The following is a 24,676-nucleotide window of genomic DNA, read 5'->3' as shown; positions in this document are numbered from 1 at the left end:
AGAGCAATTTCCTAAATTGTGCATTAAGATGCCACACAGCAAAACTTATTCAGCACTAAAAGACTGAAGATGAGAACCGTTTGTTGGTCTGAATGTCCTCTTATAAACTGTATGGAAAATAAAGAGAAGAAAGCAGTATACATACACACACACACACACACACACACACACACACACACAGTTACAAGAACCCAATTCACATTGTATTCTCACAGTGTATCAGGTCTAAACAAGAACTTCCAATCAAGTAAAGAGCCACTGGCTGTGGCACCAACACCAGCCTTTTCTTTCTTCTTCATATAGGGCTGTGTTACAGTTGAACCTTAAACAACTCTTGAACTGTCAGAGTACACTTATAGGTAGATTTTTTTCAACCAAATCGTGGGAAGTGAAATCCACCTACAGAGGGCTGACTCTGTATATAGGGGCTCCACAAAGCGGATTGTGGGACTTGAGTATATGCAGATTTGGGTATAGGTGGGGGAGTCCTGGAACAAATTCCTCACATGTCCTGAAGGATGACTGTATTTCTCGGTGTTACATAATGGAAGAAAGAAATGCTATGCAATTAGCATGGAGCAGAGACAACAGAGAAACTCCCAAGACCCACAAGAACACAGAATTCAGGGTCTTCACCACAGCCTATGTTGCTGCCTGTTGGGTCCTTGATGATAGAGCCCCGTGGCTTGTACTTGTCTTGGCCTCCAGTCTCCTGCGGAAAGCCTGGCACAGGGAAGCCATCACCAAAACTCTGGGATGGGTGAAGGACTGATGGATGCAACTGCTTCAGGTGAGGACAGAGAGGAGGGGCCCTGCAGTGAGTCCCATCTGTCAGACCCTGGACCCACAGCTCTGCTTTACGCATGACCCCATGGCCATGAGGCCATGACCCCATGACCCCATGCTTTATGCCATTGGCACAGCGCCCTCACCCAGCATGGTAACCCATCAAACACCTGGGCCCGGGCATTGTCTTTCATGAGGGCTCCCAGCAAGGCTACAATCCAGACATCTCCAGCACTAGCCACACAGGCCTTTGGGCAGCCACATCTCCGGGGCTGACAGAGGAAGCCACAAACACCCAGGAAGTGCTTTCTAATTCCAGGTGTTTCTCAGTGTGTTTCTTTTCCCCAGAACAAGCAAAGCCACACACTCCACAGACCCCATCTAATCACATGCTTAAACTCCCTTTGTCAAATGGAAATGACTGCGGAGACTGGAAGTCAGACCTAAGACGTCTAAGTTAAGGACCACAGATCAGCATCCCAAATATGGATTTGTCCATCAAGGACAATGTTTAGGGGACCTCAGGTTCCAGCTCTGTAGGCATCCAGGAAAACACTTGTTGATTTAAACAAACACTGAAAAGGCATTGATCTAAGTAAGCACAATGTAAGAGACGAGCTCACCACAACCAGAGCCTAAGAAGATCTGCCCTGGAAGACTTTGTCCACTTCAAAGAGGACCAAACTTCAACAAGACGCTAGCAGAGCTCTCACTTACCACTGGAGCTGGGTCTTATTCCTTCCCCTCCAGCTCTCCTTACCCGAGTCTGTCCTTCCCTTTGTGAGTAAAGCACTGGTCACTTCTGACCTCATCTCCTGCCCTCTCCCCATGGTGCTCTGCTGTAGTCCCTCTGACCTCTGGCTCTTCTAGAACATTCCAGCTCTACCACCTGCTCCACCAGCCTGGAAGGCTCTTTCCTAGACCTCCAAACAGCAAGACTTTCACTTCCTTCCAGGTCTTTACTCAAAGGTTCCTTCCTCAACAAGGACGGAAATTTTCAGCACCAGCCCAGTGCTGCAAAACCCTTTCCCTGCCTACCTTATCGCATCTCCTGAGCACTTGCTCCCTCCTGAGAAGAGGTGCATGTATTTGAGCTTGTTATTGTTTCTCACCCCCAAAATCACGTAAGCTCCACTTCAGCAGCAATCTCCATTTCTGTCTGGCATTCTGTCCCCTAGAACAGCGCGTGGCACAGGTACCCCTGTCCAATAAATATTTGCTAAATAAATAAATACATTAAACTGAAAAAGAGGCAACTTCATGCTGAATCAAGAGGCTTATTTAATGCAAATTGTTTTGTGACATTTCTTTTTTTTTTATTATTTTTTTGAGACAGGGTCTTGCTCTGTCTCCCAGGCTGCAATGCAGTGGCATGATCATGGCTCACTGCAGCTTCAACTTTCCAGCTCAAGTGATCCTCCTGCCTCAGCCTCCAAAGTAGCTAGGACTATAGGCATGTACCCCCACATCTGGCTAATGTTTGCATTTTTTGTAGAGACAGGGTCTTACTATGTTGCCCAGACTGGTCTTGAACTCCCAAGCTCAAGTGATCAGCCCACTTCAGCCTCCCAAAGTTCTGGGATTACACGCATAAGCCACAGCCCCCAGCTGACAGTTCTTTTTAAAGGGAGAATTCCAACAGAGAAAGTGCCTGCTTGAAGTGTTATTAGTTCATAAAAATCACTTTGAAAATCAAAGCCAAATGCATGATTTCTTGGTAAAACACGTGTCATGCGGTTCTGTTAGGCATAAAACAGTCATCTCTGGCCCCTCATTAATTCCCTGTCAATTACATTTTCACCGGGCAGGTGGCAGCTGCCACCACTCGTCTTCTAGGCTGCTCACGCCGGGCACTGGATAAACGTGGCAGGATGTCCTCGAAAGACCGAAAGACCGACTGTGATCTTCGGAGGGATATTTCATGCCTCCTGGGGTTAATCTCCTCAGATTACACTTTTAAAAGCTCCCTTATCTTATTACAACTCCAACAGGAAAATACAGTCAAATGTTAAGATTCAAACAACAACAAACACTCCAAATAACAAAGAGAGAAGCATTTACAGAGACAGGAATTCTAATTATAGGTATTTTCCATCTTACAGAATAGGACCGCCTGTTGGAAGGGCTGGTAAACACAATTTTCCTACCAAAGTACATAAATTCTTTAACTGTAAAAAACACCTGACAAAACTCTTGGTGAGGAAGAGGCAGGAGAGAGCAGCGAGGCGTGCCAAATACCACAGATCCTTCCAGGTAAGAAGGCACTCAGGTTCACAACTCCAACAATCTTACTCCCTTCAGTCTCTATCCCTATTCCAGTGACTTCAACAGGAGAAACTGGCAATGTCTGGAGACTTTCGTTGTCACAGAGGGGAAGCCACTGGTGCTGGCATCCAGTGGGCAGGGGCCAGGGATGCTACTCAGCACCTTGCCATGCACAGGACGGGTTCCCATAGCAAAGGATTATTAGAACCAAAATGTCCACAGTGCTGAGACCTATCCTATTTTTAAGAATTTTCAAAATAGTATATGTAACTGGCAACAGGGCACGGTACTTGAATCATGTTCAAAAAGCAGGGACAGGTCGGGCGCGGTGGCTCGCGCCTGTAATCCCAGCACTTTGGGAGGCCCGGGGAGGGAGGATCACCTGAGGTCAGGAGTTCAAGACCAGCCTGGCCAACATGGGGAAAACCTGTCTCTACTAACAATACAAAAAAACTACCCAGGCGTGGTAGCATACACCTGTAGTCCCAGCTACTCGGGAGGATGAGGCAGGAGAGTTACTTGAACCCTGGAGGTGGAGGTTGCAGTTAGCCGAGATTGCCCCACTGCACTCCAGCCTGGGCGACAGAGCAAGATTCCATCTCAAAAACAAGAAAAAAAAAAAAAAAAAAAAAAAAAGCAGGGACAATCATCCACCAACCATGTGCAACAAACTGCTGGACTGCACAGGGCAGAAACTGAATGAGGTTGAGCATCTCCCTCATGGAGCTGACCAAGCTTCAAGAGAAAATATCCACCAATCAATATAAAACAACGCAGAATGAAAGGCATCTATACCAAGTTGCAAACTGCGATGAGGGTCCAAAGTCGGGGAAGCCATGCAGCAAAGGAGCCCACGGGAAGTCCATGGGAGGGGACCTCTGAGTGGCCTTGCAGTCAAAGGAGGGACAGGTGTGTGGTCCATGGGGAACAAGGATCCACCATGGCGGATCAGGGAGCAGGCAGCACAGCGCACAGCTGGGGGGACAGCAAGTCACCTGGCTTCTGTGACACAGAGGGAAGCATCTGGAGAACTGTTGGGAGGAGCCCTGCAGGGAGAGTTTCCAAAGACAATGCTGTTGTTAAAAAGAAAATAAAAAAGCCACATACATGAAGATAAATCTAGAAGTGGCAGCAGAACAGACTGGTGAGAGACTCCAGGGCGGGGGGTTATAGCACTTGCTTGAGACCCCAGTGAAATGTGGGAGACCATCATGGTGGACATCCCCCCCTGCTTGGGAAGTGACTGGATACAGGAGACGAGGAAGGCTGGGCTGACTCTAGGATTGTAAACACGGGCAGCCAGAAACGCAGGGACAGCTAGGACCAGCTCCGTACTTTGCAGCCCCAGTACAAAATGAAAATGCAGGCCCTGGTTCAAAACCATTAAGAATTTCAAAACAGTAACAGCAGAGTGTTACATCAGACATAGGGCCCTTTTAAGCACAGGCCTGTGAACTGGACAGGCTGTATACCCAGGAAGCTGGCCCTGGAGGCAAAAGGAATACATTAAGAAGGAGATGCTGGGGGAAGACTGGCAAGAGGAACTCTGCACATGAGGCTGAATGCACACATGACTCTTAGGAAAGTGGTCCAGGGCTGAGAGCTGGCACCAGCTGCGTGAGCCTGAGGAGGCTCTGCCAGCAGACAATGTTCCTATGGGAATGCATAAGTCAGGGCTCTCCAGAGAAACAGAACCAAGAGGAGATACAGACATAAAGAGATTTATTTTAAGAAATTGGCTCATGAGATTGTGGGGGCTGGCAAGTCCAAAATCTACAGGGCAGGCAGGCAGGCTGGAAACTCAGGCAGGAGTTGAGGCTGCAGCTTTGAGGCAGAATTTCTTCTCCTCCAGGAAACCTCAGTTTTTGTTCAACTGATTGGATGAGGTCCACCCAAATTATAGAGAGTAATCTCCTTGACTTAAAGTCAACTAACTGTCGATGTTAACCACAGCTACAAAATACCTGCACAGGAACACCTAGACCAGTGTTTGACTGAATACCTGGGTACTGTGGCCTAGCCCAGCTGACTCATAAAACTAACCATGACAGGGAGTAAAGAGGCCAGCCTATGAAAAGTGCCTCATGGAACAAAGGAAGGGAAACCAGACCATCCAGGGGAGACCCAAAATGAGCAGTGTAAAGAAGCAAAAAGCAAAAAGAGGCTCCCGGATCCAGGGTAGAGGATCCCAGACGCAGAGCAGTTCCTAGGAGCCACGGTGTTGGCGAGCCCAGAGGGCCAGGCCACTGTGCACCTCGAACAGGCTGCTCTCCCCTAGGACACCTGGCTGAAAGGCAGGGGGCCAAGGGAATCTGAGACTCTGCCCTGGCATCCCAGTCCCCAAAGCAGGTTTGTCATCATGTTCCAATTCTGACAATAGTGCCCAAAACGCTGGGGGAGGAGGAGGCAGCCCTGCCAAGGTCATGAGAAGTCTCAGTGGCTGGGATGGGGAAGAAATCAGGACTTAAGGGGTGGGACCAGGCCCCAGGCACAGATGCTTTCATGACACCCACCAATAAAGCCAATACACACTGCAGAGGAGCAGCCTGAGAAGGCAGAAGCCCTGGGCTGGCAAGGGCAGAACCAGCCCACCCCAAGGCTGGAGGCAGGACGAGGACACAGGACCCACCGACTGGCAGCCCTTTGGCCTTGGGAAGCAGAAGACTTAGAGGACCTGCCAGAGCCCAACCCGCTGCCAAGTGAGTTTGGAGTGTTGGGTTGGTTTTGTTTTTAATGACAGGAGGGATCTAAATATGTTCATGAAAAGGAGGGAAAGAACCAGAAGAGAGGGAAGGATGGAAGAGGCAGTGGGAGGAGGCCACTGAAAAGACCTGGTCCAGGGGCAAGTCCGGACCAAAGCCACTGGCAAAAGCAGATTTCTGTCAACATCTGTCCACTCCCAAGTCCCTCCCAAGCCTCACCCCCGACACCCCACCAAGGGCAAAGCCAACTGGCCTACTCTCCACAGAGCTGCCCCCACCCCCAACCGGAGGCAGGACCAAGAAAAGAAAGAAAAGAGTGAGAGAGAACAGACAAGATCCAGAGAAACCAACTGCAACCTTCTCTTCAGAAAAGAAAGCAGGGGAGAGAAAACCTGAAGGGTGGCAGGGTGGGGCTGGGGGTGGGGGGCAAGAAACATCCATGGTGCCCAAACGCGAGCAGGCAACATAATCCGCTGGAGGGTTTGCTCAATACTGAGTGCTGACCCTGCTGCCCCAGCAAGGGGTCTAGGGTGAGGTCCCAAGTGAGGCTGGGTGGGGACCACACTCGGAGGACCTCTGCAGCGACAGGTCAGCAAACCAACTAGAGATGAATGAGCAGACAGTGTGGCCCAACGCTCAACACAGAATGAGTCAGACTTAGGGCTCTGCATACTTTAAAAGACTCAGCCCCTCATCCTCCACTGTAATTGACAGGTAATTTATGGTGAGACCCTTGCAGGTAGAACCCACATATGTCTTGCATGTGGCAGCCACTCCTGGTGGTGGAGTGATTGTCCTACTCTCTTACTGAGGAAAATGTCAAGATAGGGGGACATAAAATTACAAGGATCTGGTTCTTTCATAAAAATCCTCCCATAAATCATGTAAACAGGCAGACAGAGTAGATTAATGGTTGCTTAGGGCTGGAGGGGGTGGGGAATAGAGGGTAAAAGCTAAAAGGTATGCGGTTCTTTCTGAATTGATGAAAATGTTCTGAAATTAACTGTGGGGATAATTGTACAGATCTGTGAATATGATAAAAACCACGGTAGACATTAAACGGTTAAATTGTATGGTATGTGAATTCTGTATCAATACAGCTGTTATTTAAAAGGTTCCTTTTTCTTCACTTTCAAATTGCTTCCTTTTACTATGCTTTTTGGGGATTTCCCATTACTTTGACCTTTCTCACTAGGTTTCTTTAAAAAAAAAATTCTGTTCCTAGTCATCCCGTGACTACTTTATTTTAATCATTTAATACTACTCATTTAATTTTTTTAATCATAAGATAGAATCCCATCAATTTTTAGAGCTAGAGATCATCTATATGTGCATTGATTAATTTTCCAGGTAAAGAACCTGGTATTTTTTGAGTGAAAGTGACTTTTTCAAAGTCATGCACAAGTAGTTCTATTCAGAAATTTTAAAAACTACATACCTCTTCTGCAAGTGGAAAGACATTCAAAATACAGAATTTCAAAATTATCCCTTCAGCACCTGATTTGTGTTTTAATAAAGTTCAGGAAAATCTATTCTTTTCCAAATGGTTTTTCCAAAAAAAAAAAAACCATTACTTAGCAGGCTTCTTGGATGTTATTGATAGGAAAAATAGCCTTCCTGTCTATGTTGGAACTCACACACCCAAACCAATCCATAAGAATGATATGAGTATTTAAGTATTTTCAAGGTCCCTCTACCAGATTAAAACTAGGGAATTAAAAAAAAAGGAGAGAGTATCTTTTTTTTTTTTTTTTTTTTTTTTGAGACACAGTATCACTTCCCTTGCCCAGACTAGAGTGCAGTGGCGCGATCACGGCTCACTGCAGCCTTGACTTCCTGGGCTCAGATGATTCTCCAACCTCAGCCTCCTGTGTGGTTGGGATTACAGGTGCATGCCACCATGACCAGAAAACTTTTGTATTTTTTGTAGAGATGGGGTTTCGCCATGTTGCCCAGGCTGGTATTGAACTCCTGGGCTCAGGCAATCCACCCACCTCAGCCCCTCCAAGCGCTGGGGGATTATAGGCATGAGCCACTGCGCCCAGCCAAGAGTATCTTAAGTATTCTTAGACCCAATAAAATTATTAGTAGAGTCACTGTAAGTCACTATCTCTAAAAAATGAGATAGGTTTGGGGTTTTTCAAAATTAACTCAATATACTTGTGCCTCATAAACAAACCCAATGGTTCAGATTTGTTACACTTGATAAAATTTAAAAATGATTATTTCTATTAAAAAGAAATTGACCATAGCTTCTCTAGCATATCTTAACTGAATTTTTTTCAAGAAATGTATTTAATCTACATTTCCCCAACTCCAATCCAGCCCCACCCTCCACCCCATGGGCCCTCTCTGATCAAGGGCTGTCCTATCTCCCAAAATCCCCCCAAGAAGATCTATCTGTCCTGTGTCCCCATGCGGGTCCTGCCCCTGGCTGGGTTATGGCTTTCTTGTGTGATAAAAGAATCCAGTATAAGGGACTAAGTTTAGTCCAGTGCTTCCTTCCAGATAATGTAACTTAACATGCTGCTTTCCTCCAAAGTCAGGGGCCAGATAGTGCTAAAGGAGAAATTCTGCGGTTGGTGGGTCCTTCAGCTTCTCTTAGGCAGCACTCTGTGTGCAGCCTCAACCTAAGGGTGGCCTTGTACATAGGCAGGTTGACTAACCATCCCAGTTTCCTGGGGACAGAGGGGTTTCCCAGGATACAGGATTTTCAGTGCTAAAAACAAAAAACCGGAAAGTCCCAGGCAAACTAGAATGAGCTGATCATCTACAGGGTCTGTACTTGCAGCTGAAAGTGGCCTTCCACCCATCACAGTGTGTGAAAGAGCCTCAGAGATGGCCTGGTGCAGTTCACTCTTCAACAGAGGACATATAGGTGACAAGGCACTGCCCCTTTCCCCACTCCTGAAGGCCCCTCACAGGCTGTGCCAGCTTCCTAAAACGCGACTCTTAAGTGTCTAGGGCCTTTGTACTCCCAAGGAGACAGGTCCCCCTAAGACCTGGACCCTCCAAAGCATGGAGGTCAGCAGGGAGATGACTAAAGGACCCCACGGTGCAGCAAGCTGGGTTCAAGGTCTCCAGTGAGGTCAACTGAACCTGGCTCTACTGCACATGGAATTCATTTCCTAGAAACCTGCCCATTATCTAACACCAGAGACAAAAGCTGAATTCCCAGTGCCAGCAAAACTGACTGCGGAGCTATGTCACTGCTGCTATTTTTAGGAGATGACTATTGTCTCTCGAGTTTTAAAATACAAAAGCTGCAAGGTCTAGAAGGAAGCGATACAGACTGACCCTCCCGCTACACATGGAAAGGGTCATGCCCTTTGGATGGCTGCCTTGACATGTTAAAGGGAAGCAGATGTGGGGAGAACCCAGGAATCCACCACAGCTGCCTGTGCATAGCCCAACACCGGACAGAATCAGTCCCTGCAAGTCCCAGGATGGGCCCCGACTCCAGGGGTCTTTGCAGTAACTGGTACTCAAGGGAAATGCTGAAGAAAAGAGAAAGGCGGCCGGGCACGGTGGCTCACGCCTGTAATCTACGGGAGGCTGAGGCGGGTGGATCACTTGAGGTCAGGAGTTCGAGACATGCCTGACCAACATGGTGAAACCCTGTCTCTACTGAAAATACCAAAATTAGCCGGGCATGGTGGTGGGTGCCTGTAATCCTAGCTACTTGGGAGGCTGAGGCAGGAGAACTGCTTGAGCCCAGGAGGCAAAGGTTGCAGTGAACTGAGATTGTGCCATTGCACTCCAGACTGGGCAACAAGAGTGAAACTCCATCTCAAAGAAGAAAAGAAAAGGGAAAGGGGAAGGGGAAGGGAAAGGGGAAGGGGAAGGGAAAGGGAAAGGGGAAAGGGAAGGGAAAAGAAAGAGGAAAGGCGTGTGACCATCCCCGGCACCAGCTTCCTCCCCCTTCTTGAAAAACTCTCCTTATGCTGCTTCCGATTCTCCTCCCACCCACAACAGGCTTCTGTTCCATTTCCTGGGCCAGCGTTTCAGGCTCCACCCTCGCGTCATCCGAGGTGCCCACAGGATGCACCAGAAGCCCCAGCACCCTCCTCTGCTCTCTTCTGGGCTTCTCCCCATGGCACTGGCTGCCACTTTTAACAGTTACAAAAGAGGCCTCACCATGTGGATGTGCTATTTTCTTAACTACTCCTCTTTTGGTTAAACATTCAGTTTGCTTCCACTTTTCCCCTTGGCTAAAATGGAACTAGCAGTACTGGAAAACCATCTGGAGATTCATTCGCCCATAGAAACAAAAGCTCTGTTTACTGAGTGTCTATTACAGCACAAGCACATTCTCTGTAACTTCCTCGTTAGTTCTGCCTAGAACCTCTAGGAGGTGTTATTATCTTCATAGTAAGCCTCCCAGTTTCTAGATGGGGATCTACAGGAAACTAAAGATCAAAAGATCATGGGACTTGTCCAGGATCATGCAACCAACAAACTGGATTTCTACTCTAAGAAAAGTTCTAGAACTCCTGAAACTTAAATGTATGTGCAAATCATCTCAGGACCTTGAAATGCAGATTCTCCGGGGCCTGAGATCCTGCATTTGGTAGAAGCTCCCAGGCGATGCCAACGCTGCTGGCCCATGAACCACAGTGAAGGTAGCCAGGTTCTGTTGCCCAATATTTCCAGTGAGTCCTCTTCCCACCTATTAATAACTAGGTCTGACCCTGCTTTCATGTCCAAAATTCAATCGATTCATGGAAACAAGGCTACAGGAAAAAGGTCATGCGTGCAGCTTTTCACGCTCATTCAACTTTTTATTTTGAAATAGTTACAGCCCCACAAGAACTTGTACCCTTCACCTGTCCTCCCCAAAGGTAGCATCTTCCACAATTACTATACAATAACAATGCCACGAACTTGACATTGCTGGAATCCATGCAGCTTATTCAGATTGCACCTGTATGCACACAATCGTGTGTGTGTGTGTATATACGTCCATCTATACAATTTTAACCCCCACGTAGCTTCCTGTAACCACCACCATCAAGGCACAAAAAGGTTCCAGCACTGAAAGGCCCCCTCCAGCTACCCCTTTATGGTAACACTTCTCCCCTCCCCACGCTCGGCCCCAGCAGCCTCTGATCAGTTCTCCATCTCCACAACGGCATTATTTCAAGACTGCGACGTCAATGGAAGCATACAGCATATAACCTTCTGAGACCGGCTCTTTTCACTCCCTGTAATTCCCTGGCCTTCCTTTATTTTTAAATCAGCAAGGGTAAGTCGGTGTCCCTGTGAAGGGAAGCAGAGCGGCCTAGAAGTGCTTGAATGTGCAGCAGAAGGTCTCTGGAGATGGTGTTAGCCATGCTCTGGGAACCTACAGAAAGCTCTCCAACTTAAATAGGGGACTCTGCCCATCACATTTACCCTTAGCTCTAGCTCTAAAGGACAGAAAACTGGTTCCATTCGCCAGGCCCTGTTTACTTATTCATAAAGGTAAGGCCCAACAATGGCATAGAATTAAGACTCTTTTTTTTTTTTTTTTTTTTTTGGAGACAGAGTCTCGCTCTGTTGCCAGGCTCGAGTGGAGTGGTGTGATCTCGGCTCACTGCAACCTCCGCCTCCCTGGTTCAAGCAATTCTGCCCCTGCCTCAGCCTCCCGAGTAGCTGGGATTCCAAGCGTGCACCACCACGCCCAGCTAATTTTTGTATTTTCAGTAGAGATGGGGTTTCACCATGTTGGCCAGGATGGTCTCGATCTTTTGACCTCATGATCCGCCCACCTCCGCCTCCCAAAGTGCTGGGATTACAGGTGTGAGCCACCGCGCCCAGCCTGCCAGCAAGACTCTTAAGTGAGAATTGTTTGTTTGTTTGTTTGTTTTTTTCTTGGAAACAGGGTTTCATTGTGTCATCCAGGCTGAGTGCAGTGGCACCATCCTAGCTCATCCTGCAGCCTTGAATTCCTGGGCTCAAGTGATCCTCCCACCTCAGCCTTCCCAGTAGCTAAGACAACAGGCATGTGCCACCACACCCGACTAAGTTTTAATTTTTTTTTTTTTTTGTAGAGACAAAGTCTTGCTATGTTGCCCACGCTGGTCTTGAGCATCTGGCCTTAAGTAGCTCTCCCGCTTCAGCCTCCCAAAGTGCTGGGATTACAGGCGTGAGCCACTGCAGCTGGCCAGTTTTAAAGTTTAATAGGATGACATTCTTACAGGATCTCTTTTTAATCTTTGTTTTAACTGTGCTATAACCTGTTATCCTGTATTTTCAAATCTGTGCTATTTCTCTTTTTGATGACAGCTATTGTCAAAAATATCTATTTTATTATCACTTTCAGAGAATCAGCTTTTGTCCTGGATCTATAATCTTCATGATTTCATCAATTTCTGCTTTTCATTTGATTATTTCTTTCCTTTAGTTTTATGCTACCTGTAATTTTCCTTCAAGATACCACTTTTGCTTTTCCCCACAAATTTTGATATGTAATATTTTTATTACTTTTTGGATCTAATTTACATTATGGTTTCCCATTTTATCTAGGAGTTATTTAGAATTGTGTTAGATCTAGAAAAAAAAAATTAACCAAATTCAGAGAACATGGTGTTTATGACACCATTTTTTTTGAATTTTCTTGAGCTTGGCTTTACAGCCTACTGGGCTAATAATTCTAAATCATAACCACGTGAAATTTTTCTCCAAATTAAGTCAAGACAATTCCATATGTAAAAGAATACATAAATCCTTTTAATTGACAGAAATAAGGATGTAGAAAAGTTACTAAAATATGTGAACAAAGAAAACAGAAAATATGTTTCATTCACAAAAGGTGGATATCTTCTAGACAGCCACTGGAATGATATGTGTGTATGTGTTTGTGTACACGCATGCTCACGCATGTTTGTGCGTGTGTAAAAGAGCCCGGGGCAAGGAAGGGGTTGATGGCAGCCACAGAGACGTGAAGAGCATGACTGAGAGGAGGCCCCTTTTAGTTGTGATGGGAAGTGGAGGGGTATGATGGTGTTACCTGTTTGTAGATCTGATGATGTCAGAGTTTAAGATAAAGTAGGGTGTCAGGAGTCCTTGATGTCATTAAGTATGTGATATGGTTTCCCTGTGTCCCCACACAAATCGCATCTCAAATTGTAATCCCCACATGTCAGAGGAGGGGCCTGGTGGGAGGTGATTGGATCACGGGGACAGATTCCCCCTTGCTGTTCTCATGAGAGTGAGTTCTCACCAGATCTGATGGTTTTAATGTGGCACTTCCCCCCTCGCTCTCACTCTCTCATGCCGCCATGTAGTAAGACATGCCTTGCTTCCCCTTTGCCTTTTGCCATGATTGTAAGTTTCCTGGGGCCTCCCCAGCCATGTGGAACTGTGAGTCAATTAAACCTCTTTTCTTATAAATTACCCAGTCCCAGGCAGTTCTTTATTTCTTTACAGCAGTATGAAAACAGACTAATACAGTATGTATGTCCATAAAAGAATTGGAAGAGTTTTTTTGTTTTGTTTTTTTTTTTTTTGAGACGGAGTCTCGCTCTGTTGCCCAGGCTGGAGTGCAGTGGCGTGATCTCAGCTCACTGCAACCTCCGCCTCCGAGGTTTAAGTGATTCTCCTGCCTCACCTTCCCGAGTAGTTGGGACTACAGGTGTGTGCCACTACACCGAGCTAATTTTTTGTATTTTTAGTAAAGACGGGGTTTCACCGTGTTAGCCAGGATCGTCTCCATTTCCTGACCTCGTGATCTGCCCACCTTGGCCTCCCAAAGTGCTGGGATTACAGGTGTGAGCCACCGCGCCCAGCTGGAAGAGATTATTTTTAAATGGTGTCCCTGAATTTAAAGGACAGTTGAAGGTGGATTTTACTTATTTCTACTAAGTCAGAGATACAGAAATTGAGGTAGAAGTGAAATCCCATGTCACAGCTGGCTCAGTGGCAACTGATTGGATTGGAGTGGTGGGATTTGAGAGCAATTTCAAAGAAACAGAGAAATAACGACGTATGCTTCCAGAGGCATATTTATGTCAGGTCTGATGAAACTCAGAACAGAAGTAGGCATCTAATCAGATGGGAATGAAGAATGAAGCATTTCTCTCTGGCCTCTGTTTCTGGGATGCTTACCTGGCCCTTGAATTAGGACCCACACTTCTGGCAAGGGACATTCCAGCTGGGAGAGGCATGGACAGGGAGGCCCAGGAAGAAGCAGGTGTAACCACGTCAGCCTGTGCTCAGCAGAGGTGCCCAGTGAAGGGTGTTAAGTGCATTCATAGTGGCACACTTTTTCTGAGACAAGGAAAGACAGAAGTCACATTCCAGTGTCCACTTGGGGAACAGGCCCAGACGGGGCTGCCTGACACTAATGCTGCGGCATGGGCAGTAGGTGAAGCCATGTGTTGTGGGGATGGTAAGTTTCAGACTCAGACCGCACTGGAACTGCCTCCTGGCTCCACCACGGGAGCACCTATGGCACCTCCCTGAACCTGTAACTTCATCCATTCACCACAGACACCCACATCCACATCACGGGGCTCCGAGGGTAGAATGAGATGCTCTGTGCTAAGGCTTCTCAAAGGCTTCACTGCCTCCAAAGCCCCTGGCAGGTTTTGTTGAAAAGTAGGCCCTGACTCAGCAGGTCTTGGTGGGGAGGGCTGGGATTCTGCACTCCCAACAAGTTCCCCAGCAGGAAACCCCCCGCTTCAGGTCTCAGGACCCCACTTTGAGTTCAAGAGTCTGCACCAGTGATTGTCAGTGTTGGCTGCACATTGAAATGACTCTGGGAGCTTTAGAAAATACTGATGCCCTGGCCGGGCGCGGTGGCTCACGCCTGTAATCCCAACACTTTGGGAGGCCGAGGTGGGCATATCACCTGAGGTCAGGAGTTCGAGACCAGCCTGGCCAACATGGTAAAACCCCATCTCTACTAAAAATACAAAAATTAGCCAGACATGGTGGCAGGTGCCTGTAATCCCGGATACTTGGGAGGCTGAAGCAGGAGAATCGCTTGAACCTGGGAGGCGGAGGTTGCAGTGAGCCGAGATTGCGCCACTGCACTCCGGCCTGGGCATTAAGAGCAAAACTCCGTCTCAAAAAAAAAGAAAAAACAAAATACGGATGCCTTATCTCACCCTCAGATTCTCACTTAATTCTGAGATGTGGCCTGGGCACTTGGACTTTTATAGACCTTTCCAGATGATTCTAATGTACAGTCCAAGCTGGGAACCACCATCTCTGGGAGACTACCTGGTGCAAACACCTCAGAAATCTGGACTCACATTTTTTTCAACTTTGTCATTGTTGTTTAAATTTATCCAAATTTTGTTTTTTAAATTTATTTCAGAAAACTATTAACCCCTTGAGGTGATGGATATTTCCTCAATCTAAAAAAATCAGAGCTGGAGATCAGGACTAGGAAACGAAAAGCACACTCTGGGGTCCAGGCACAAGCCCCAGTATGGACACCTGTTGGCTCAAATAAATACTCAAGAGGCCAGGGGCGGTGGCTCACGCCTGTAATCCCAGCGCTTTGGGAGGCTGAGGTGGGTGAATCACCTGAGGTCAGGAGTTTGAGACCAGCCTGGCCAACATGGTGAAACTCCATCTCTACTCAAAATTCAAAATTTAGCTGGGCATCGTGACGCATGCCTGTAGTCCCAGCTACTCAGGAGGCTGAGGCAGGACAATCGCTTGAACCCGGGAGGTGGAGGTTGCAGTGGGCCGAGATCGCACCACTGCACTCCAGCCTGGGCAACAGAGCGAGATCCATCTCAAAAAAAAAATAAATAAACAAATAAGATTTTAAAATAAGTACTCAAGAAACCCAAACGCAGCAGAGCCCTCTCTCCATTTCACACTGTAGATCAGGGGCAAAGTCACAGACTATGGGGGAAATCAGCACTGTAAGTACAGGCTTGAAGTAGATTATTCTACCTGTTGTTTGTTTTCAGGTTGGCAGCTGACCAATAATAATAATAATTACAATGTTATAAACACAAACACACTTATATCAAGGAAATTTTTAAAAAACTAAATGCCTGTTTTCTCTTCTTTAATGAGTCCTAATTGACCAAAAAAAAAAAAAAAAAAAAAAAAGGTATTTGAGTCATGTTGTTAAAGAATCTGAAAAGAATAAAGGAGGCCAGGCATGGTAGCTCATGCCTATAATCCCAGCACCTTGGGAGGCTGAGGCAGGAGGACTGCTTGATGCCAGGAGTTTGAGACCAGCCTGGGCAACATAGCAAGATCCTGTCTCTACAAAAAATAAATAAAAATTAGCCTGGCGTGGAGGTGTGCACCTATAGTCCCAGCTACTCAGAAGGCTGAGGTGGGAGGTTCATTTGTGCCCAGGAGGTCAAGGCTCAGTGAGCTAGGATTATGCCACTGTACTCCAGCCTGGGCAACAGAGTGAGACTCTATCTCAAAATAATATAAAATAAAATAAAGAAGCAATACGTGACAAAGCAGCCAGAAGTGATGCTTCAGCCAAGCTGAAGCATCATGAGGCCATATTTGCTCAGCCTGCTCTCCTGGAACCCTGCCCCTGCCATGGAAAACAAGCCGAGACAGCCTGCTGGAGGATGAGAGACCAAATGGAGCAGCGATGAGTCCTCCCAGTTAAGACTGTTTTGGTCTTGCCATTCGCAGCTGACCACCAGCTGAATGCAGACGAATGAGCAAATCCAGCCTCCATCAGCTGAGACAGGCCACCCCCAGCAAAACATTTACAGTTGTAAACACCTGTGAGGTTTTGTAGCTATTTGTTAGGCAGCATGATTGTGGCCACAGATGACTGACATTCTTATATCAAAAACACATGGGGGCTGGGTGCAGTGGCTCATGCCTGTAATCCCAGCACTTTGGGAGGCCGAGGTGGGTGGATCACTTGAGCTCAGGAGTTCGAGACCAGCCTGGCCAACATGGCGCAACCCCGTCTCTACTAAAAACATAAAAATTAGTCGGGCATGGTGGCACATGCCTGTAATCCCAGCTACTCAGGAGGCTGAGTCAGGAGAATCGCTTGAACCTGGGAGACGGAGGTTGCAGTGAGCTGATATCACACCACTGCACTCTAGACTGGGTGACAGAGCGAGACTCCATCTCTAAACAAAAAAACAAAAACAAACAAACAAAAAACACATGGGCCTCTCTACTGCTGCTAGACTCAGAGTGCTCCCCACCACGGTCAGCAGAAGAGGAAGAGGCAGACATCAGCCAGCCCACCCATCGCCAAGCCCATTTCAGCTGAGACCTCCTCTGACTCCAGCCCCTCGGACTCCCGGTCTAGGATTCTGCTCAATTTGCCCTCCTCACCCGCTTTCTCACAGTTCAGAATTTGGAGATGCAACTAAAACACTAGCATACATGCCTCTATTTATTTATTTATTTATTTATTTATTTATTTTCAAACACGGGTCTTGTTCTGTCGCCCAGCCTGGGGCGCAGTGGTGCAATCTCAACTCACTGCAACCTCCGCCTCCTGGGCTCAAGCGAGTCTCCTGCCTCAGCCTCCCCAGTAGCTGGGACTACAGGCGTCCACCACCATGCCTGGCTAATTTTGGTATTTTTTTAGAGACGGGCTTTCACCATGTTGCCCAGGCTGTTCTCAAACTCCTAGGCTCAAGTGATCTGCCTGCCTCGGCCTCCCAAAGTGCTGGGATTACAGGAAGGAGCCACCACGCCCAGCCTAACATACATTCCTAAAAAGCAAAGCTTGTGCTTGCAGGCCCTCCGCAAGCATACAGAGGCCTGAGGCCAGAATTCACTTTCTATGGTAACTAACAAGAACCAGAGAAGTCACTTTCTATGCTAGTCAGCCCGTTTCTGTGCACACCCAGGCCATGAGCACCGAGGCCTGGTAAAGACGGAGGGCTGTTGCAATAACTGGATTCTCATTTTAGGGGAAAAGTGATTCTGGAGCTTATAAATCTTTCTGAAGTATTAAAAAAATAAATAAATAAAAACTTTCTCACATACATTTCAAGATAAAGCCCTGATCATCGCTATAAATCTAGGAAAATTAAGTTTTAATTTTAAGCACCTCAAGAGTAAAGGGAAACACCCACACTGGGTGTGATGTGGGCTTTGCTGACCTAACAAAACAAACCAATGGAGGGGCCTTTGGAAAACGTAACCAAGAGACCCTGGAAATTTAAACACGCAGAAGCAGGGCAGGCGCGGTGCCTCACACCGGTAATCCCAGAACTTTCAGAGGCCAAGCAAGAGGATCACTTGAGGTCAGGAGTTCGAGACCAGCCTGGCCATCATGATGAAACCCTGTCTCTACTAAAAATACAAAAATTAGCCGGGCGTGGTGGCGCACACCTGTAATCCCAGGTACGTGGGAAGCTGAGGCAGGAGATTCACTTGAACCCCGGAGGCGGAGGTTGCAGTGAGCAGAGATTGCGCCACTGCACTCCAGTCTGAGTGACAGAGCAAGACTCGGTCTCAAAAACAAACACGAACACGCAGAAGCAGAATCCCATCAGGACAGGAGTGCAGTATTTTAAATTGAGCACGTATTTGGGCCTAATTAAGTCCAAGAGCTGTCTGACATTTAAACTGCCCTTCTGCAACAATTAAAACAACACACTTTGTGTGTTTTCACTGTCATCTCAAGAGCCGCCAAGGCCATAAAGGTGAACTTCAGGTGATAGTAAGTGGAAGAGAAGAATTAAGAAAAAGAATTATGGCAGCTTGCACTGCCTCAAGTCAGAAGGAACAAAACAACCATAAATCCAGAAGACATTGGAAGCAAGCTTTGAATGTTATTGGGCAATTATCTGACAAATATTTACATGTTGCATATTAAATCATGCAATGCTTTTAGAGCAATAAATATTTTAGAAGGAAAATGGTGTGCTGAGCCGCATCCAACATTCTACCAATCTCAGGAGGCAGGAGAGAATGCATGTTCTTAAACAAAACACATCTGATCCTTAGTTACCCAGACCAAATGGAATGCCTGTCAGCTCAGGCAAAGCTCCCTTCTTAAATGCCCAGAGAGGAAGAGCTCAACAAGCATGTCCCAGAAAAGTTTAGACGCCTTTAGAGATCATTTTCTCCTAGAAAGCCAGCTGTGGGCTGTACCTGTGAGCTGTCATTCTGCCAATAATGCAATTACCCCTCCACTGCACCAAAGCTGTCCAGGCCTTCTTTAAGGTTTTCACTGCCACTAATCATGATAAGCTTGGAGACCAGGCTCCAATGAGGTTCCCACCTCAGTCTTTGCACACACTGTTCCCTCTAACTCCTCTTTCCCCTAGACACCATCTCTGCTCAAACGTCACCTGCTCTCTAAATGACCATCCTATTTATAATTTCAGCCCTAAATGTCTGAATGCCTACATTACCCTTGCTCAGCTCCAGGTTCTGTAGGCTTGGACAAGAGGAGACAGAAAAGCCTCCCAGGGAAGGTGCCCTTAAACCAGGAGCCTGCAGACAGTGAGGGAGTGACCCACGCTGCCGTCGGGGAGACTGGACACCGTCATGTGAAAAGCAGTCCGTCTCCCAGTTTCCTAGGTCTTAGCTAGCCGCTCTTCCTCTGCAAGTTCTTCTCCTCACTAAAAGGCTAGGACTCTCAAAGGCAGGGACTGCCGGATTCAGTTTTGAGTCTGCTAAAGTACCTAGCGGGAGCACAGTAGGTCTGCGGTAAACACTTTGGCAATGACTCACTCCATTTACCACAGAGCAGGGCATCAGGGCTTTGCCACACTTGATTCTTTCAGCTGTTTTTCAGGAAGATAGAGGCTATTTGATCAACAACCTTGAGAAGCTAATGAAAAGAATGGAGGCTCCTGCCTCGCTCCCCCCACTGGCCCCACAAAGCACAGAACACAGGCCCTGCTCCGTCTGATCCAAAGATGAAAGAGTCCAAGGGTCTCTAAGTTAGCAGGCTATGTCCGGGCCTACATCATTATTTTACGTGACACAGAGAAACAAAGTCTTCACTTCTGCTGTAATCAAAGGCGAAGAAAAGCAGCGAGAGAAAAAGCCTTGCCTGGCAGAAGACAAAAAACAAAACAAAACAAAATAAAACTGGAAGGTGCTCTCTTCCAAGCCAAGAGAAGGCAGGCGAATGAGAAACAAGATGGTAAACACAAGCCTGGGGCCGGGCCTTCCCAGAGCCTTGTGGGCAGTAAGCCATTTTATGCTCACATCCTAAGAGGAGAGGCTGCCGTTATCCCTATTTTACAGATGAGGAAACTGAGGCAGAGAGCTGCTGGGAGGCTGGAGCTAGCCTCCCATACCACGGCCCTCCCCTGCCTCTCTGCTGTGTGGCCTGGAGACTCAGTCTGTTAGGCTCGAGCCCCTGGGGATGGTTTACGTTGCTGTCAGTTTTCTTCAATGCAGCTGTTTTCAAACATTTATGTTTTGCCCCTAAAGGAAACATTATATAAAGCTGAGCCCAGTGGTGCCCTAGAGTGGGGACTGGGCGAGCCAGGCCCCTCCTGTGCCCATTCCAGCCCACTGGAGACCACCAGGCTGCCCAGGACAGGGGGAGAGGCCCACCCCACCTGTTCCTTTATGAGCTTGGTGAGGCTTCCTTTAAAGCTGGCCCCCATACTGGCTTCCAGAAAGCAAGGTTTCTGATTACACACATCTGGGCCTGAAAACTCAGTTAAACCAAATGTAGAACTTGAGAAACAGGCCCTAGGACTTCGGGTGGAGCTCCAAGCCCTAATCACATGCCAGCCAGGGCATCTGTCGCCAGGGCTGGGGGAGGAGGCATTGCAAGAGGAATGGCAGCAGGAACTACAGGGCTCCAGGTGATGCTACCTACGGGGACCCCACCTCAGGTCTCACTGCCTAACATATGACAAGCACAGACCCTTCCTCCAAGTTCAAATGTTGTGTGATATGGTTTGGCTGGGTCCCTACCCAAATCTCATCTTGAATTCCCACGTGTTGTGGGAGGGACACGGTGGGAGGTAATTGAATCACGGGGGCAATGTAGTACAAGGGGAGAGTGACATTGGAGGGCTTCCCATCCACCTAAGCCCAGCCCAAACCACAGTCAGGGCAAACCACCTGCCCCACCCACTGCAGGATAAACCAAAGGCACAAGGTCACCCGGGTCCCCAAGTCAAAGCACATGTTTTCTTTCAGCTGCAGGCTCCTGAGCAAAAAGCATGTGCATTTGTGCTAGGCTGCATCTGCAGATACCACGGTCCTTGGAGAATACAAAAATCAGGTGAGAACGCTGCCATTTGCCCACTGAGCACAGACTACTGGGGACTTGGCCACCGTGGTCACTCTGCAGTTTTCCCTTGAAGTGCTTTGCTTGGTGGAAGGTGTTCCACCAGCCAGTCCTTCTCAGGTCTTCTTAAGCCAACTTTTTTTCTTTTCCTTTCTTTTCTTTTCTAAACATCTCGTTTTCTCTGAATCTGGTCATAACGAAAGGATAGCCTGTGCCTGCCTCCACGCCTCCTGCCCTACCCGGGTGGATGCCTGCGGCTCTGGGGCTCTCCCTAGGCCCTGACTCTGGGGACCCCCGGCTGGCATTGGCTCGCGGAGGTGACCTGCGGACAGACCAGTCAGCGATCACGTTGGCTGGTCGCGGCGCGGGCCACAAAGCTCAGTGGAGGTGCGGTAGGGGACCAAGCTGTCCCGGCGAGGGAAGAAACTGTTGCTTCCAAATCATTGCGGCTGGAGGAGCCGATCTGCGCCCCAGCGTGTTAGGACAAGGGCGGCGCGAGGGGCCCAGGGGACAAATGGGGCGCTGGGCAGGAGGGGCTGTCTCCTGCAGGCGAGGAGGAATGGTCCCCTGCCAGGGACCTGGGGAAAAGTAATAGTCAGGAGGGGACCGGGCCGCAAGAAGCCAATCCTGGACTGCAGCACGGGCAGCCAGCGCGAATTCAGTCAGGAGGTCCACGGGGACCGGTAAACGAGAAGGGGATGCGGTGAGGACGCCGGACTGGCGTTTCTGCCGCGCTGACACCTCGGGCAGAGCAAACTGCTCCCTCCCCGCACCGCGTCCCCCAGCCTGAGACGGGGAAGCCACCCAGGGCACCGCGCTCCCAAACAGCGGGGAAAAGGCGCTCTGGGCGGCGGCTGAGTGACCCGTCCGGAGCCAGGACCTGGGAGGCGCGGGGATGTGGTGGGGAGGAGGGGAGTGGGGGCAGTGAGGGGGCTCAAATCCTGCGGGGACGCCCGCTTACCCTGCCGTTGCGGTCAGTCTCCTGCGCCTCCTCGACGCTCACCCCGCGCCGCACCAGCGTCCGCAGCAGCCCCACGTTGTTGGCGCAGGCGGCGCGCAGAAGGGTCGCCGTCTCCGGGACGCTTTCCGGGACGCCCTCCGGGACGCTCTCCGCGCTCTCGACGCCGTGCTCCTCCTCGTCCTCGAAAGGGTAGAAAGAGTCGTCCGAGGCGATGCTGCGGGTGTCTGGCAGACTCGAGAAGTCCTCAAACTCTTCGTAGTCAGCGGGGTCCTCCTCGACCTGCGCGCCCCGGGGTGGGGACGGCGGTGGCGGGGTCATGCAGCGCGCCCCGCCGCCCTCCGGCCCGGTCCCGGCCAGCAGCACCATGCCGGCGGCCGGGGCGCGGGCCGGGGGCCGGGGCGCGGGCAGGAAGAGCGGGACGCGGGGCGCGCGCCGAGGTCCCCGCTTCTCGCTTCTGCGTCCCCAGAGAAGCCGTGGCCCGCGCGCTCCAGCTCGGCGGAAACCGGCACCAGGCGGCTGCGCTCAAAGAAAAAAGTCTCCGGAGGCTGAGCGAGCCCCTGGGGTGGGCGGGACCGCGGGGGCTTTCCGAGGCGGGGCGGGGCGGGGCGCGGGGACACGCCTTCCCCCGGGGCCTTCCCCTCGCGCCCCTTCCTGGCCAGAGTTCAGAGCCAGGCAGGCGCTCTCTCGAGCGCGGGGACTGGGCACCTGGCAGCGTTGCCCCAGAGCTGGGGACAGCTGGCGCGGGAGAAGCAGAAGCAATCACTAAAGAAGCCGAACCCGAGTCGCGGGCGGCAAGCGGCCCCGCCCCTCCCTCCGCCGGCCCGCGGGATGGGGGCGGAGGTGGCGGCGGGGGGACGCCGGGGCGGAGCCGGCCTCCAGCTTCGGGAACCTCGGACCCCTGGAGCCGGCCTCCGCCGAGGGCGTCGGGCCCCCGGGCCTGGGTGGGGCCAGTTTCTCCCGCCGCTTCGGAGGAGCAGAGCCGGTTTTCTCCCTTCGGGGGATCCCGGGCTTCGGGGCTGACTCCACCCGGCCGCGGCCGCTTGGAGGCCGGGGAATCCCCGGGGCGCTTGGCGGGCAGAGAAGCCGGGAGCGGGAGCGGAGCCGTCCACCTGGGACCTGTGCCCGGGGAGCGCTGCGGGCCGGGCCACTCTGAACTGGGGGCGGTCGGCTGCCGTGGGGGAGTCCCAGCCCGGAAGGGAGGACGATCCTCAGAGTCCCCCGTCTCGCAGAACCGGGGCCGGCCGTGGCTTGAGGGTTGGTCAGATCCTGGGATTGGGAGCGGGGTGTTCCGGAACCTCAGGGAGCATCTGAGTGGGAACGGACGACGAGGACTCCCCGTCCCCATGCCTGGCCTGTGTCACGTGCTGGGATCTGCGGACTCACCCCCGGAGGCTGCGACTGGGCGCTGACCCCTCGTCTGGCTGCCCAAAAGAGCAGGGCCGCGGGCGACAGCCGCAGTCCAGGCCCACAGCCCCTCTGGCCCGGCCTTGCCCTCTCCCCGTCAGTCCTGGCGCCGGGGATGGGCGGGGAGGAGGAGGGCGTGTGAGGATTTGCCACAGGGAGCCCTTGACTTCGGGGTAGGAGGCGTCGTGAGCCAATCTTGGGGGAAGGTCTCTGCGCAAAGGCGCGGAGGTGCGCTCGCGCCCGTCGCAGGTCAAAGACTGCGGAGGCCACCAGCCCTGTGTACCCCCTGGCCTCCTTCCTTCCTTTTTTTCCCCGATCTTGACAGCGTGTCCACCAGCTGCCAGCCGGTGGGAGGACCTCGCGGCCCCAAGGTGAACACAGCTAGGCTGGCGCAGCCTCTGGGGACCAGGCTTGAGGCCCACGTGCCGCTGGGCAAGCTGAGGGGCACGAGGGCACCGAATCCAAAACAGCCGTGGGAGGTGTAGGATGAGGACAGGTTTAAACTGCGAAGCCGCTCGAGCCCTCGTGTCACACCGCACTGGCCCGACCCGCTGTCCTGGTCGCCTGGTCTTCCAGTGTCTCCAGCAGGAGCCAAAGGGCCTGCTGGCGGCCCAGGACCCGGCATCTGCAGGGCCCCGGAGGGTGGGGCGCGCGGGAGCACCGATTTCTGGTGAAGACGCCCTCGCACCTGGGCGGCTCTGAGCGAGCAGCGAACTGAGACTCGCTGGCCTCCTTCTCTACTCCGGGGATTCTTTCTGCAACCAAAAATAGCCCCCAGATTACAGTAAACTCTACCTTTTTGTGTAACTGACCACAGTTTGCATCAATTCCCACTGGGAATTTCCCCTTTCAAGGTTGAGGGTTGTTTCCAAAGGCCTGGGGTAGTTACAATTTCAAGTGCCCCCTGAGGGCTGAGTTGGGTTTGCTGGACCCACTGTCCTCCCAGGGAGAGCACTGCGTCACTTTACAGCAAGAGTCCCGGCTGCGGGTCACCAAGGCCCAGGTGGACAGGGCCAGGCCCTGAGAGGGGAGCACCACGCAGCCTTCTCTGGCCTCCCGTAGGCGATCGGTGCTCATTGACTGCGTCACTCAGCAAGGGAATTGAGGTTCTATCCTCAGAGTTTACCACTTCCTTTTCTTCCTTAGAAATTTGAGTCCAAATAGCATTTGAATGTGTTTCCCCTTAAATATAAACTAAAATGTCATCGTCTGCTTCAAAGAAGAACTATCGTTTATAAGTAAGTGGTCCGATTCAGGATGCAAGCTGATCATTTTCCTGTCTTTTAAAAATAAACCGCTAAGAAGAAACAATAAATAAAAAATAAAATATGCTTCTTTTACAACAAAGACAGTAGAGTCTGGACATTTCTGGAAGATGGGCTAAAAGAAACACAAAAT

At 50.1% G+C, this 24,676-nt stretch overlaps 1 protein-coding gene across 1 annotated transcript in view; it reads right to left on the bottom strand.

The window, feature by feature from the left end:
* ANKRD33B (ankyrin repeat domain 33B) overlaps positions 1-22,435 on the bottom strand; it is a 93,252-nt gene extending 70,817 nt beyond the window's left edge. The window contains exon 1 of the mRNA XM_016952951.4: positions 21,875-22,435. Within this exon, the coding sequence (XP_016808440.3) occupies positions 21,875-22,240 (366 nt within the window). The 5' untranslated portion in view covers positions 22,241-22,435. The remainder of the gene's footprint in view (positions 1-21,874) is intronic.
* Between the last annotated feature and the right edge of the window lie 2,241 nt (positions 22,436-24,676).

This window comes from Pan troglodytes, chromosome 4 (genome assembly GCF_028858775.2).
Source record: "Pan troglodytes isolate AG18354 chromosome 4, NHGRI_mPanTro3-v2.0_pri, whole genome shotgun sequence".
Lineage (NCBI taxonomy): Eukaryota > Metazoa > Chordata > Mammalia > Primates > Hominidae > Pan > Pan troglodytes.
This window is presented reverse-complemented; position numbering and strand designations above follow the sequence as displayed.